Source organism: Paramormyrops kingsleyae, chromosome 1 (genome assembly GCF_048594095.1).
Source record: "Paramormyrops kingsleyae isolate MSU_618 chromosome 1, PKINGS_0.4, whole genome shotgun sequence".
Lineage (NCBI taxonomy): Eukaryota > Metazoa > Chordata > Actinopteri > Osteoglossiformes > Mormyridae > Paramormyrops > Paramormyrops kingsleyae.
Genome location: NC_132797.1, coordinates 22,995,086 through 23,012,749, shown reverse-complemented (window position 1 = coordinate 23,012,749; position 17,664 = coordinate 22,995,086). Strand labels below are relative to the sequence as shown.

Here is a 17,664-nt window from a genome sequence, read left to right as displayed (position 1 = left end):
TTATCTGGTGCAATAACTTTGAATTATGCCTCAAGATTTTTCCTACGTCATTAATTCTCGTATTTTATTTTTTTTATTTTTTAAGTTGTCGACCACAGGTGGGAGTGCTAAAACGCACTCTGTGACCCACCAGAAAATGCCCCTGCAATACACCGGTTGACAAATATTGGTCTTAATGAACTCAGACAAGAGATCAACAGATTTAACAGATTATAAATACATTCCTGCAAGGTTTAGAAGATGTGAAGAGAGGTAAGGAGCAGGCACTGATTACAGTGCAATGCTGCAACCACCACACGACAGATCACCTCAGGGATGAGAACCTGAGTGCAGCCATGTGGTGGGTGATACCTCAGCACCACACTAGTCCGAATGGACCAGTGTGAGGTTTTTTCTGGTGGCTGGAGAGTCAATCCTGCCAGAAACCCCCAAATTTCCCTGTAAGTAGGAGGACCTCCTTATAGGGCTGGATGTAGATTAACATCATATGCAGGACAAAACAATTGCAGGTTAAGGGCCTTGTTCAAGGGCCCAATGGAGTAGAATCACTCCGTTGATTCACAGGTTTTGAACCAGCAACCTTCCAGTTGCTGCCTCAGAGCCACCACTCTGCTGAAAATGACAATATTTGGCTCTGCGAAGAAAAGAGATTCATTTGTGTTATCTTTTTATCCGTAAAATTTAGGCTGCAGCTTTAGTCCCATAAACCAGAACTTTAGTGATATGAGCTATGAAATAAAATACTTTTATATTTTATCTTTTATGCCAACAACAGGTAGCTTAATATGTAAGAAAACCAAATATTTACTTTGGACACTAAATATGGCCTCCTGAGACCCAAGGAAAAAAGTGTCCTTCAAGTTTATGTTATTCATCTTTGGAGGAAATAAGAAATCTTACAATTTAGATTTTTTCAAATTTATTTTTATTTTTAATTTCACAGCATGTCCTCTTTAGTGTAGAACACGAATAAATATGTTTCCTTACATCGGTGAAAACAACATGTCCACTACAATGGACATAAATGAATGGGTGGGTCTCAGAAGGATAGATTTAGTAGTAAAAATAGTAATTAGTCGGTCTTTCAATATTTTACATTCAGTCATTTTGCAAGTTCGCAAAAGTAGAATGTGTTCTTGACATATTTCATTACCAGGGTATGCATTTGAAACAGATGACCTACCAATTTTACACCAGCAGATGGCAATATTTGATATTATATGTACTAATGTAATCCAAAGATAATAATGACTGATGTTTTATTTTGCAGTAATTACCAATTAAAACAGTAACTGAAGTTGAAATTGTAATTGAAAGTGAAGGGATAAATATTAGAGTAAAAAAAAAAATCTATAGCAAAATATAAAAAAAGACCTCGATTAATTGAAAAAATGAAAAACTATCCAAGTGACCAGATTACGTTAGATTTAATGAGAATGATCTTCAAACATAAAAACACATTGTTAAAATATCACACCTTTATTTAAAATCACCTGCAATACCAGAGCCACGTCACAACAATTTACACATCTCAGTTTCCAAACTTTTTTTCTTCTGCTTCTTAAAAAAAACAGAGTGAAAAAAATCACATCAAGTAAAAGCCCTGTAGCCGTAATCTGCATATGTGGGTCACCTATGTAAATTTACTTTGGTAGAATTTAATAGAAGGTACGCATAGACACTATGTATTCCTGGGACTTCCCCACCACGTGGTCACGAAAGGGACCTGCAAGCCATTCTCCCACTGAGAAAGCAGAGCAGCGCAGCCCCATTTGCTCCGTGATGAGATGCTTGGTTACCATGTCTCTGTATCTTTCATCAGGGGAGCAAACACTAAAGGCAGTTCATTATGGTGCTTGTTTACTATACAAATACTGCCTCTCCCTGGTCATAAATCCATGTTTTATTTTTTCCACATTGTTCTCTGTTAATAGCCAAGCCCTTGGAGGAATACTTTAAGGAAAATTATTTATAGTACATTTGATAAACATTTGTGCCTTTATAATAATTGCTAGTAAGTGTTAATATCATGGTTAATGTAGGTAGAATCTAGGCAATGGTTGTTAGTCATTTTGCTCTTGGCTGGATTGTTGATGAAGCGGGGATCAGGGAGGACTCTCTAGTGGCCTTTATTGAGTTTCGGAAGGAGTTTCGTGGTTGTCCTCATTTTTCATGGTACTTGTTTTAGGATCAGGGATGCGCTGTGCCATGGTGTAGCTACCATGATCTAGAACCGCAATCCTTTAGCACGTAGCCATAAACATCAAGCAATGTTCCTTTGTCACTTCTCAACATGACTCTCCAGACACAGAACAGACATGATTTTTTTTTTCCACTTTTAACATCTGCCCCAACCATTTAGTCACCCCCACATCTTGAACGGCTAGTCCTTTAGCCACAAACAGTCTAACAGCTTGCAGAAGGATGTGGCACAAAGTTTCACCCGGCAATAGCGTCTCCGCAAAAGTGTGGTTGTTTGGCATCTCGTGGGTGACACGGGCCTCCGAGTTTGTCAGGCAGAAGGGTGGGCGGGATGCAGATATACATATTAGGGGTTCTTATATGAATATTATTAATCTAATAGCATATGTAATATTAATCTAATGTAATGTTATTAATCTAATAGCATCTGATGCATTCTCTCCTTCCTCAATGTTTAAATTAATAAAGACCTACATTAATGTGATCATGAGAACACAGGCTATAAGAATCATTATAATCAAGAACCTGCTCTGTTATTAGATGCTCAAATGAGCTGGGAACTGCTGGACTTAGACTTACTGTCCAGACATCATGTGTCTTCATTAGGAAACTTTTGATTTATTTAGGAAACTCAAACAGGTTCCTAAAAATTTGTCATCCCATATTTTGGAATTGCTGTTAAAGAATTTGCATACTGTGATCATGTGCATCTGTGTCACTTTTCATTCTTGACCAAACAAATGTAGCGCTTCTAACATGTCTATTTATGTGCAGGGATGGACATCGATTTGGTGATGTCATTCTGGAAGTGAAGCGACTCAGGCCGTGCACATTGTTCCAGAACTTCTTTGAGAACATTCCATGATTGTACTTTGACTACATGGTTCGAAAATATACAGACTTCAAGCCGGCTAGACAGTTTCATTACTGTACCATGATGATATGCTGGAAGGAATGTAAAAACCGAAACATTTCTCAAGAGGGTTCTGTAATCTCAGACTTCCTCATACAGTATCTACACTGTCTATTCCAGTTCCCAGAGTCAATTACAGGCATCCGGCCGCTCACCCTCAATTACACACTAATCACCCTTACAAACATCTGTACACTGGAACAAAGCTTCTTTTGCAGTAATATTATTTTGATTATGCAAGCATGTTAAGATCATAACCTGCACATACCCACAGTAGTGAAGGATTACACTGGTCAACAGTGAAAAAAAGGTCTAACTTTTTATAGCTGATCTAGGATCATTTTAATGCGCTAAATCCAAAAATCACATTGGTTTTGCGCTACCAGGTCAACTTTTTGATCTATTGTCGAAATTAGATAAACTGATGCCATGCAAAGCATTACGTAAACTACATTGTCTGCGTGCGTGTGTGTTTCTCATTTATAGGCCTATACTTAAAATTTTGTTGCTGCATATTACAAATATTGTTATTTAGAGTTTCAAAGTTAATGAGATGGCATCATTAAGAAGATCTTGCAGAAATAAGCCTGATGTCTTTTGTTACATTTGCGGCGAATACACTCTTGTTCATAACAGGAAACCAATCACAAGTTTCGTAAAGCGTGCATACCTTGCTTATTTCAGTATGGCACTAGGTGACCAAGACAAAGCTTGGGCACCACACATGGTATGCAAAAACTGCACTGAGTATCTGCGTCAGTGGACCAAGGGTAGTTTGGAATACCCATGGTCTGGAGGGAGCCGAGAAACCATGGCACTGATTGCTACTTTTGCGCTATTGATGTGACTGGGATAAACAGAAAAAACCGGAACAACCTGACATATCCTGATCTTGAATCAGCACGTCGTCCTGTAGCTCATTGCGATGAAATCCCAATACTTGTCTTTGGAGAACTTCCTGTAATTAGCGACCAAGACTCTCCCAGTGCTCATCACAGATCCTCAGTTTGAAAAGTCAATGAACGAAGTGGAGCTGGAAGCGTGGAAGGCTTTTGTTATGGTTGTGAAAAACTTTCTGGGCAACAATAAGGCCCCTAACTACGCAGAACTTGTCACGAATATGTTGACTGCTTTCAGGAACCTCGGATGCAACATGAGCATCAAGATGCATTACTTATACTCACATATGGATCGTTTTCCGGAAAATCTTGGATCTATGAGTGATGAACAGGGCGAGCGTTTCCATCAGGAGATGAAGGAGATGGAGAACAGGTACCAAGGTCGGTGGGATGCAGTAATGATGGCGGACTACTGTTGGAATCTGACTAGAGACATCCCTGCCGCTGGACATTCCAGAACTTCAAGGAAAAGGAAATTTAAGCCCCAAGTTTTGAACAGTGATGATTGAACATACAATTTGCATATATAAAGTTAATTTTGTGGTAAATTAAAATTTTTCGAGACTGAAAATCGCACTATTTTAAAATCAACTTAGCTGAAAAACCTGACCTGATCTACAAAAACTGATGCCATATTCGTGTTCTGTGGGCCAGAAATATGTTAAATCAGCAGAAATATATTAGACAACTCACAAAAATTTTTTTTTGTAACCCTGTGTTATATAAGGAAGAACGTCATTAACCAAAATTTACAAGCTGGTCATTTGGCCTTGATGAACTCGGCCCAATCTACCTGCTGTAACACTTTGTTCTTTGTCATCAGCAATTTAAGTAAGAGTAAATAAGCACTTGAGAATCTGTAATATTTGTAACATTTCTGGATAAGCTGAAGACCATTGTTGAAAATACTTTCCAGTATTTTTTACATATACTTAGAATTCCAGCTACCTTCATATGTAAGATCATTCTTCATTGGAAAGTTAATGTGCAACTGTGGAATTCACACAATAGCTGATTTTGAATTTCACTAGCTAATTTTGCATTATTAATCAATTACAGTATAGGTGAAAAGAACACACTATGTGTTTACAATAGATGGGTGTTTTCATTTAGATATATGCAAATGAGGTCTGTTCTTCAACAGCCAATAACACCCTGTCAATCACAGACTCATTCCAAGTAATATATTAAAATGCAAGAGATTAAAATGGTACCACTATAGATCTGACAGTGTAGGGTTGCATGGTGGCCTCTGCATTACTCATTTTTCCCTGAAGGAGGAATCGCTTACCGGGATATTCTCAAACATAACACGTGTATAGTGAATTTCTTAAAAACCAATCAGGATCCACTCGATTAGCACGTGATCCACTACACTGCCCTCCTGAAATATTACATTTTCACTTTGAACATGAACTGACAGAGAAAGCCGGCCTTTCCCATAAACCGTTTATAATGAATCCAAATTTGACAGGTCCATGTGCATCAGTGGTCCCTGAGTGAAATATATGCAACCACCTCAAAGTAGGGCAAACATGAAAGACATCTGTCAGAGAGCCCAGCAGTGGAGAGCATGACATATAATTAGCCCTGTTGTTAGTGGCAGATCATAGCTAGGAAGGAAGGGAGGGACGGAGGGAGGGTGACATTTTACTTAAAGCACCCATGTATAGAGCTATGAAGCTCTCATCTATTGTATGGATACCTATGGATACCTTCATAATGCATTATGATGGTCGGTATAAGTAAATTGTTACCAGTAAAGTGTTATTGAAAGAAAGAGTGAAAGAAAGAAAGAAAAAAAGTGAAAAAGAATTTGTGAATAATGATGATAAAAATAATAATGAAAAAGAATTTGTGATAAACATTTGTATCTTTATGTGACCTTTACTGCCTGGGACAGACTGCTGACCATCCCCACAACCCTGTATTGGATGGAAGGCTGGAAGATGGATGGATGGATGGACATCATCTATGGTGTATCTGAATAATGGTGTAGGTGATGTTACCTTGTAAATCCAGGTAAAGAGCAGGACCTTAAATCAAAAACTACATTACTTCTTTAACATCCAATAGATTATAACACATATAGTTTTTGGCAGTTTCTCTAAGCATTCGGTAAAAATCCATGTCAAAAGAACACTAGCATTACAAGGAAAATATGATGTGTACTGGAATCTGGGGTTCCGAAAAAGACAGAAATAGCAGCCAGGTTTGGCAGATGGAGAACACTGAGCAGCTCTTTCCCTTTTCTTTGAATAACCTTGACTTAAATATGACATCAATATGCCTGTAAACCTAAACAGCCATTATGTCACGGCCAATGGGGGATGGGACATGCATACATTGTATTACAACCCTTTTTTAGTGCATTTGAGTGATACTCAGTTGAAAGAATTTATCTAGCTTGTGAGTTTAATAATAATCAGTGACTTTAAAGGTATTCCTGTTATACATTAAAATAATAATCAGGCCCAAATTTTCCACAACATGTCCTGCAGTCACAGTATATACAGTGAGGGAAATAATTATTTGACCCCCTGCTGAATTCTTAAATTGACTCATTAATAAAGAAATGAGAAGTCTATAACTTCACTGGTAGGTTTATTTTAACAGCAAAAGATAGATAGATCAACAAAACAAGCCAGAAAAATCATCATGTAACAGTTACAAACCAATTTGTCATTTATCTAGGGAAATAAGTATTTGATCCCTTGGAACACATGCTTTAGTACTTGGTGGAGTAACCATTGTTGGGAAGCACAACTGTCAAATGTTTCCTGTAGTTGGTCACCAGGTTTGCACACAGCTCAACAGGAATTTTCATCCACTCCTCTTTGCAGATCTCCTCCAAATCTTTAAGGTTTTTATTATTCACTTGGATACACAAAGCTGGAGTTCCCTCCATAGGTTTTCTATGGGATTAAGGTCCAGAGACTGGCTAGGGCACTCCATGTGGTCTTGCTGGAAGACCCACCCATAATGCATTCTCAGTGCCCTGGCTGAAGGAAGGAGGTTCTCTTCCAAGATTTTACGCTACATGGCCCCATCCATCTTTCCTTCGATGCAGTGCAGCCGTCCTGTACCCTTGGCAGAAAAACACCCCTAAAGCATAATGCTTCCACCTCTGTGTTTGACAGTAGGGATGGTGTTCCTGGGGTTACAGTCAGCATTCTTTTCTCTCCAAACACAGTGAGTAGAGTTGATGCCAAACAGCTTGATTTTGGTCTCATCTGACCACATCACATTCTTCCAAGGCTCATTGGAATTATTCCGGTGTTTACTGGCATATTTCAGATGGGTCTGAACATGGGCCCTCATGAACAGGGGTACTTTGTGAGCACTGCAGGATTTCAAACTATAACTGCATACTGTGTTACCAATGGTTTTCTTGGCAACCGAGGTCCATGCTGCTGTGAGATCATTAGCGAGCTCCTCCTGTATAGTTCTGGGGTTAGCCCTCACTGTTCTTAAGATCATTGATGCCGCACAAGACGAAATCTTCTTTGGGGCCCGAGATCCAGGGTGATTGACACTTATTCTGTCTTTCTTCCATTTTTCAAATAATTCCACCAACAGTTGTCACTTTCTCACCAAGCTGCTTGCTGATGGTCAGTAGCCCATCCCACCTTTGTCAAGGTCAACAATCGTGTCTCTGACATCCTTAGATAGCTCTCTGGTGTCTCTCATGGTGATAAGAATGAAGATCTAGAAAGGTTAGTGATCAAAGAATACTCTTTAAACAAAGTAATGCCATTAAATGTGAATGCTGGCTTGGTATCTGTTAATAATTAAATACTACTTGTGTTGTGTTAATGTGTTAATTTCTTGCTGACTTGTAGGGGATCAAATACTTATTTCCCTAGATAAATGACAAATTAATTTGTACCTGTTACATAATATTTTTCTTGTTTATTTTGTTGAAAATCTATCTTCTGATGTTGAAATAAACATACCATTGAAATTATAGACTTCTCATATCTTTATAAATGGGTGAACTTAGGAATTCAATGGGGGTCAAATAATTATTTCCCTCATTGTATATAAATCATTATATCATATACAGAGCTCACAGAAAGTTTTGGGGCACTTGCTTAATTCAATAGAAATATTGCAAATGTATTGGTTTCATAACAAAAATCATTATTTTATTTATTTTCTTACCAAAATATAGATCACATTATAAACAACCAATAGTTTTATGTAAAACATTAATTTCAAGTAGCAATAAATTGAAACCCAAGTTATAGTTCTAAAAGAGTTGTTCTGAGTTAAAAAGTCCATTGACACACAGTCTCATTGGGTGCTTTTTAATTAGTAACACCATTGCAATAACATAAAGCACCAAACATTTGTGTTTTAGTATCCATTTGGGAGCCAATGACTACAATTACAATTATTAGCAAAATGGCAAGAACAGATATGAGTCAATCAAAAAAAATTGACACTTAATAAAAAGAAAATATCTGTGTGGAAGATATGTGTAGAAATGTTAAACATTGCTTGTCAAAGGACTTTTGTTATAAAACCAATACTTTTTTCCAAACTTTTTACAGAATTAAGCAGGATAAGAAGATTATCCACTGGATTATACAAGGTGACTATACTGCGTGCGCACACACACACACACACACTAAAATGAAGAAAAGCATGAAGATATTTTATGGATTCTTTTCAGAAACACATACAGAAATACAGAATGGAACTGAAAGAAGAACGTGAATAATAAAGTGTGGACAGACTGGGTTCTTCCAGCACCCAGAGTGCAGAGACCAGGGATGGTCCTTGGCTGATGAGTCACTGAAATGGAATCATATCCTCCATTAATGCACATTTTGTCCTCATTGACCATAACTGGGAGTATAGTGGAGCTATGCAAATGCTACTGAGATCCCAGGCCATAATTCGCTGGGAGAGAATTTCACTTTTTCTCCCAAAATCTCTTCATTAGTGTTTTTTTTTGTTCAACATATTGGCTATAATGAACTTCACAGTAGACACATTATCTAGAAAAAAGCCCCATGTCATTCCAGACAAACAAAAAATGGAAGATTATCATATAATTCAAATTAATGTGAGATGAAGATTGATGACATGAAATTCATGTCATGGTTTCTATATTGTTTTATATTACGCTCTTCATCCAGCACAATTACTGCATATAAATGTATTGTTAAACCACTATAATGTATTATTTCTGCCACTATGATAATTTAAATGATCATGACAGCTAACATGTCAATGTTATGCCTGGAGACCCAGATAGAAGACATTCAGGACTATGGCCATTTTTATGGTTGCCAAGATGCAACACCAACCCAATGGCACCCAATACAGTGTTTCCCCTACCATTATATTACGGGGGTGCCCCGCCCCCCTTTGAAGGTCAAGTTAATTGTATTTAATTTTATTTTCTATATAGCACCAGATCACAACAGACGTCATTTAAGGTTACCTTTCCTATAGAATAGGTCTATACATTGTCCTTTTATGAAACAAACTAAATAGCCTTATGTTATTTATCTTATTTACACAACAGCTTGGCATTTTTGTCTCTACACGGTCGCGTGTTTACAATTCTCCTCTGCTCTCTATATCAACCATTGGCGGATTTCCGCCCAGATGCGTGAGCACAGACACGCAGGTGAGCTACTCCCACCACCACATGCTCCCTGCGGGGATCCCTGAGATACACACAGGTGAGCAGACTCCCACCAGCGGACAGAGAGCGAGCCTCGGAAAATATGTCGCATCAACCACCTGGTCAGCAGTGTAAATTGTGAGAGGGACTCAACCATGAACAGGGTAATAAATACGTTTCACAATGGGATTTTCTACTTTAAACTATCACTATTTTGAGCTATCAGCTATCACTTTTAAATGTTAATGTATTTGCAGTTAATGTATTTGCAGGTCAAGATAAACATCCACAATTGACTGAAAGGAGACCATCTTGTAGCCTGCATGTGGATCTCAATAAATGGGTCAGACGTTTCCGATATCCCATATCAAGAGGCTCTAGAAATGTTCCTCCAGAAGCCCACAAAGATACACTGCAGTGACAAAAGCTGCACACTTTATGGATAATTGTCATAAAAAGAAATGTTCTGATGTTTAGTTCAGTTGTTATATTGACTGTAGTCATTAAAAGAATCACATGAACACCATGAATCCTGTCCCCCCCCCCCCCCCAAAAAAAAAAAAAATCTGCAAACCTAGAGGAAACACTGCAATAAAAACATCATTATAATTACCATATTACCATCATGTAAGATGTTCAGCGAAAAGTAGTTATCCTCATTAGAAATGCAGCTATTATCATGGTTCTGCACAATTAACAAATGTTATTTTGTGTAGTTTGCAAAAATTCACTTAGTAACAAATTCTCCATAAGGTGAACTATCACACATAGTCCTGTGTTACATATACTGTACATAATATCCAGGATTTGTCATAAATACCATTTAGGGACAAACACACATGCACACACAGATATATTACTATTACTATATATATCCTGTCCCATTCACCAGGACACTATTAAAAATACATAACAAATTGATGTAAAACAGTCATTAGTGACCACAGTGGCTATACAGAATGTCATCGTGAATATTGTGAAAAACAAGCTACAGAATTAGAACTTTTCAGAGTTTTCAAAGGACAGGGCATTTAGAAGGACCCTTAACCTAATCTCAGACAGAGACATTTCTCTCAAAAGTCAATTATTGGTATGATTTCACTTGTTAAAACATGTCAGGATTTTGTCAGCACCAACCTGTGGAATATTTATGTCCTTCAGGATACGTTGGAACAAATCTACAAATAATTTATTTCTGAGTTACAGCGATCATTCATACATTATGTACATCTTGCTAAAAAGAGCTCTCTGGTCACATATGACGATGTAATCTCCAGCGCCCTACACTTTCATCAATAACCAACAAAATACGCCACAGACTTGGGACTATTTATTTATTAAATTTAATTGAATTTAAAGTTGCAGATATTGTGTCAAACTCAAATTAAATCATCTAGCACTTTGATACATTAAAAGGGGATGATGTGTGGCTTAACCAGTTTGGGTGCTGTACCTATGATCAGAAAGTTGCTGGTTCAAATCCCACAGTTGACAGAACAGTTTCACTGTTGATCCCCCAAGCAAGGCCAATTGCCCCCAATTATTCCAGTTACTCAAAAAAAAAAAACATACATTGGTTTGGATAAAAGTATCTGTTACATAAATAACATGTAAGATATACAGTAGCCCAAACCTCCAATACCTTGTTGTAAGGTACAGAGTGCCTAACATTCATGCCAAACTGCATGCACCCAAACCCTGATGCCCAGTTCCACTGCCAGCTGCTGCCCTTCCCACACCCTGTTTGCTGTTCCTCTGCATTTTCCAAGTGCTGATGTTTTTGTTTAGTTCCTCCGAGTCACTGTTGATCCTGGCTTCACTCCCTTCCCGAATTGCAGTCCATATTCCGTCCCGCTGTGTCTGGGTCACATGGTTACTGCTCACCATCCCAGGCAAAGCAAGACTTTCACTGACTTATCGAGAAACAATAATGAGTAAATTAGCAAATTTCTCAATATTCCAAGGATAAAATCAACATCCATCCCACGTCCAACCACTCATCCTGGTCAGGCTCACATTAATCAAATTAACAGTTAAAACCACAACACAATATACTAACAAATCATTAGGCCACCATGCCAACAAAACACAGATCAGTTCTCTGAATGACAAAAATAATGACATTTCAAAAGAACTAAAATTCAAAACAGAATTTCATGTTTGTTGTTGAACCATATACACATTTAAATAAGACATTCTATAATCTTTTCAAAAATACATATAAACTCACACCCTTTGAGACTGATTACTATTCACTCTGTAACAAAATGAAAACTGCACATTTGTGTACACTCAGTGACCAGTTTAATAAGTACACCTGTTTGTTAATGCAAACAGCCTCCTCCTACAAACAGTAAATCATGTAGCTGCAGCTGAATACATACAGGCAGGGTTAAAAGGTTCACAGCGTTTAGCATTACAACAGTTAAGATGTCTGATCTAAGTGACTGTAACATATTGTGATTGTTGGTGACAGATGTGTTCGGTTCCAGAATCTCAGGAACATCACGATGCTGGGATTTCCATACACTACTGTGTTTAAAACCTACAAACGATAGTGCAGTTAGGGGCAGCTCTGGAGCTGAAAACACCTCGTTAATAAGAGAGGTCAGATGAAAATTGGCAGACTAGTTAAGGCTAACAGGCAGGTCACACATGCAAAAATAACAGCTCAGTACAACAGTGTGCAGAAAGGCTTCTCTGAAGGCACAACTCCTCTCCCTTCGAGCTGTTCTGCAGGCAAAAATGAGTCCTATCTGGTACTAGGTGTACTTAATAAAATAACCACTGAGTATATTTATAGATCTAGGCCAGGACTACTAAAACACCAAGAACACATACTGAATACAGCATAACCTTACTGAAAGAAACACTTTAAGATAAACAGCATAGAGTGAAACACCCTTAACAATATCACTTTAAATTAAGGGCAACGATTTATTACTGTTATTGTTACTTTCACTTTTGGCTTCACACTAACACAAAATAATCAGAGCTGCCATGTAGCAATCAGCTCACAAACTTTGAATACCCCAACCTCTTCATTACAAACCAGCATGTCCTTTCTATTAGTCTAATTTCCTTGGGGGGCATGTTCTGCCTCCATATATTGATGTTAGCTGGTGAAATATCCCCTTCATACATGAGGTTGTACAAGTTTGTGGAAGTCGTGAACATGAGCTGGTTGAGGGCCACCGGACTAAGTGGGACACCCAGGAAAGTGTGTATCTTCTCCGCGGTCTCCTGGGGGAACTGCACAATGTCCTCAAACCTTACCTGGAGGTAGGTGTCAACAGACAGGCCAGCGTGGACCCTAAGTGCAGCGGTTGTATGTGCCAGCCACAGGTGGGCTAACACCAAGACTGGGTTGGTTCTTGAGTGCAAAAGGAGCTGCTGAAGTACCCGGAACTCTGGGCTCAAGTCCCTTGGGCACCTGTCCCTGATACCATCTTTCTTAAAGATGAGTGCCAGGTGCTGTGCTATGTTTTTAAAGGAATAGAGACTGGGCTTGCTGCTGTACAGCATCAAGTAGATCCATGCCCGTGGATCTCTGACAACGTATATTGACCTCAAGGAAGGGCCAATCACCTCCTGAATAAAGGGGAGTTTTAAGACCCAGCTGCCACTCCTCAGACTCAGAACCACTCGAGCATTTTGGTACTGGTCCAGATGCCTACGAAGATCTCTGACGTCTTCGGCATCCCTGTCCAAGTTTCCCTTCCCTCTAGTTTTCTGCTCCAAAACAATCTCCTTCCACCTAGTTCTCTTTCTTTTAGAAGCTCCACCTTTAAGTGTCAGTTTGGACCTGGTGCTTTCGTGCAGTTGAGTGTTTTGAAGGTGAAGCTTGGTGCTGAAAACCAAGGAGTGCAACCAGCCCCGGATAACATTAAACCGACCCTGCTGAGCATCCAGCTTTGACCATTCACATGCATCTAGAAAAGAATCAAACTGCGTTTCTGTCTCTGGAATATCTAAGTGCTCTGTAGGAACATGTAAGTAAATGAAATCGGAGCAATTGTAAAAGAGGTGCTTCAATATTTCTGCTCCTGAACCAGGGAGAGTTGCTATGACAACAGTTGGCAAGAGGACAGGGTGGCCATCATTAAGTTTGATCGGTGCTCTGGTTTTAAAGTCAGTTTCAGCAGGTTTCCATTTCAGCCCACAAAGGACGTGTTGACAGTTACTGGAAACAAACAGGAGTTCTATCATCCAGAGCAGGAGGATGGAAAGAAGCACATAACGTGTCACCTTGCTGAACCAAATGTAAAACTTCCTCTGTAAAGTTACAAATCCAATTCCAGCACATAGTAAAATCCAAGCTAAGATGTTCACTGTAAATCCAAAGTCAAACAGTGCACTGCCTTCCACATTTTGCCTGGAGATAACTCCCGTTTTAAAGCCAAAAAACGTAATTTGATGTTGGTCCTCTACTTTAGCATATCCCCCAAATCCCAAATATTTGAAACGGGAGCCTATATCTTTGTAGTTTGTTGCTAGGGAAACTATTTTCTCAGTGTCATTAACAGTAACAGATAACTTAAGCCCATCTCTGCTATCGTCAGTGAATCTGCAGTTGGATATCCTGACATATGGTCCATGCATGACGTAAGCAATTCTAGTAACTGTACTGCTCATGGGGAAAGTAACATTGATAAATTGTGTCCATCTTTTTTTGAACTCAGCGGCCTGCTCTGCCTCCTGTATCCGGGCAACCGGGCTAGCACCCTGATTGTTAAACCAAAACATTTTGTAATGGGCGTCCCAAACGTCCATCAGTGCCCCATGGTGTTTGCCCATAAACTTATAGGGGATGTACTTGAAATCTATATCCAGGTTGTGAAAGAAAGCACTGAGCATTTCCACAGGAGAATCCACCTCTTTCTCAACGTGATCCACTACCAGCAACGTCTGGGAGTTCAGAAGCACCAGGCCACGGTAGACGCTTTTCAGTCTCATGGCAGAGGAGTATGCTGGTGCTGACTCTCCACTTACGAACATGGAGTCCGTGTGGGTGGAAGCAGCAATGATCTCTCCAGCTGCATCACCCACTTCCTTGTCTGTCCAGCGCAGCCATTTGTCACATTCCCCAAGCTGCCCCTCCCAGGGTTCATTGCATTGGCTAGTGGGTGAAGGGCTGAATATTAGGACATTGTTCAAGTAGCTGTATTTGGGTCCATATAATGCCTCAGACACAAAAACCTGTCCATTGGGGGCAAACGTAAAGGAGTTCTGGTCTGGGTGCTCATGTCCTGGGTTGAAATTATTCCAGCCATCAACCCAAGAGTAAGGCTTGGCATGGACAATGTCAAAAACTGCCCGGCCTCCCAACTTTCCCGATTTGAAGGAGACAAATGTGTTACCCTGTGCAGCAGATAAGCCTGCTCCGTAAGTGACCACCCCCCAGTTGGGGAAAATGTGCATCCTTGCTTCTCCATATTCAGAAGGTGGCTGGGGGGTAAGGTAGGAATCGTACCAGATGTACTCTGTGTGCAAAGTAGTCCAGCGCTGGGCTAAGGATTGACCCATTGGGCCATCTTTAGGCCGATGTTTACGAATCTGTTGTGCAAGCCAATTCCCGGTACCGTTCCGCAGGATGAACGTATCCAGGAACACCAGCTGGCTTTCTGGTCCATAAAACCAGTTGTAGTTGGAATCAGCTATGCCCACTGTTCTCTGAAATCCCGGAAGAAGTGTGGCATAGTAGAACCAGAAATGTGCCCGTAGCCAATTGTTCTTAGTGTTGTCAATATTGAAGTGACGCTTGGCCAGGAACACATACTGTGTGATGGACTTGGCAGTGTAGCTTCCATAAGCTACACCTTCATCCAGAGACCCGTCCACTATGTGGCCCAGAAGGAACATTGTCTTCTCCATGTAGTTTACGGCAACCTGCTTCCAGATCATTGTCTCTGAGTCTTCATTCATTCCAGCCACGAGGGCGCTAATCAAGATGGCTAAAATGTTTGTGGTTTGATGGTTCTGTAAAAATTGCTTGCCCCAACCCCTGTATTTTGACGACTCATACAGGTCTCCTGTTGTAGAAAGCAGTTTCTTCAGGTACTTGTCCCTCCGCTGCTTGTCGAGGGAAGAATAAATAAAGTCATAGGCAGTAGCAAAGCCAGTCAGAGAATGAGCCACGGGAACTTCATCGTTAGGAGCACTGTATACTATCCAGCTTGGGTAGTCAGACATGCGATCCATGTATTTCAATAGGAACTGAAAGGCAGTCTTGTCATCTGGACATATCAAGCAGTAAAGGGCAAGAGGAGGGAGATTGTTTCCATAGATCTCGTTCCATTTGCTGGCAAATTCCTCGTGCTTCACAGGGGGGAGGTACAAAGCAGGATTAGACAATATGGTACTGACAGCAGCTCGGATTATTTTGAAAATATGATTGTGGGTGGTAGAAGACCTCTGCCTCAGTAGTTGTACATCCCCTCTGTCAAAATATAGGTTAGGATGTGTTCTGGTAGCACCATGCTTCTTTTGTCCCGAACTGCTGTCTGTTGTGAGCTTAAGGTCTTCAAAAGTACCTTCAAAAACATTACTACTGGAAGAATTGAAAACCCCAGAGTAGGCACTTCCAACTGCCAACAATGACAATACAAAAACGTGATGCCAAGTCCACTTCATGGCCATGGTCTAATGCAGTTTACAGCAGTTTTTCTTTCTTTCCTTTTTTCACGCACATTCACTTATTCAGTGAAAAGAGAATCAAGAATCGTTGCCATCCATGAGAAGGAGCATCCCGTAGTTCAAAACCGAAAAGTGAACTAACGTGTACATCTGTTTGAACTGAACTAACATTACAGCCATTGCTTTTTTTTCATTCACGAGATAACAGACGCATTGAAAAACTTTTCTTAGTAATTATGTTTAACCTAATTGATATAGATTGTAATCGGGATGAAATTCAGCATATGCCGAGTGAAACTGCTGCCATAAAGAAAAACGTTAAAATCAGGCATATTTGAAATACATATCGCAGCCCGTTAACTTATAATGCAGTCTCATACATCTACAGAGGTCAGAAAAATTTCCTAATATCTCACTTCGTGTTGACTTACATTTAGAAACTGACGCTGCGGAGTCCTTATGAGTCTTTGACAAAACAAACAAAAAATAATAAAATGCTGTACGTTTAAACGCAGAAATATTAATTTCATGCAAAAGACCAAAAGCAAGCAATGCAAAAGATAAATCTCATGATCAGCTTCGGATATATCAGGACGATACAGCACCGTTGATGATCCAGAGCAGTCCGGCATAAGTTTCCCCAGCCACGTCCTGTATTCCTATTTATGCATGGAGAGAGGAAACAGCTCCTGTCACCTCCGAGCGGGGAGTCGAAATGGCATTAATCTCCGAAAGGCTGCAACCCCCCCGCAAAACATCAGTCAGCCGCCGTGTTTCTGCTCCAATCACGACTGATTTCATCTTGTCATCCAGGCTCCATCCTCACCGTAGTAAAGTGTCGCTATAAGTAGCCATCTGTTTTAATTCCCCCGCTTTCACATCACGCAGGCAAGCCGAGTCCCAAACTTCGCTTTATCCCCATACCCAATCTAAATTACTATTATTACTTAAATAATAACAGAAGAAGCTACGCATAAAGGAAGTTAGCGTTGCGAATATAAGTAATTACATTCCAATTGTTTAATATTTCAAGTAAATTTCCTCGAAATGTTATTCAAATCTGTGTGATCCAAAAAAGTATCAACTGTCATACTGCTACGACACATCTTAATATTACAAAATACAGTTAAATTATCTAAAATTTGTAATTTGGTCCTGTTGACTTTAGAGGGCGCTGAGGTTTAAGTATCGTGGACAAGCTTTTCATTATTATTATTATTATTATTATTATTATTATTATTATTACATTAATGGATAGACTACATATATTATTTGTGCATGGAGGTCCTTGGCGTTAAGGAAGATATGATATTGTGAGTGTAATTTCCAGCGCACAATAAAAATATGCGCTTTTAACCGTGTTTCAAATTATC

General features: G+C 39.5%; 1 protein-coding gene across 1 annotated transcript; it reads right to left on the bottom strand.

The window, feature by feature from the left end:
- Positions 1 to 10,975: 10,975 nt before the first annotated feature.
- On the bottom strand, positions 10,976 to 17,361 carry LOC111837821 (dermatan-sulfate epimerase-like protein). The gene has a single exon (XM_023800178.2). The coding sequence runs from the start codon at positions 16,292 to 16,294 to the stop codon at positions 12,665 to 12,667; it is 3,630 nt and encodes a 1,209-aa protein (XP_023655946.2). The 5' UTR covers positions 16,295 to 17,361; the 3' UTR covers positions 10,976 to 12,664.
- Positions 17,362 to 17,664: the final 303 nt, after the last annotated feature.

What these genes read in the sequence shown, in the direction of transcription:
- LOC111837821 (XM_023800178.2), bottom strand. Translation starts at nt 16,294, where the DNA reads ATGGCCATGAAGTGGACTTGGCATCACGTTTTTGTATTGTCATTGTTG.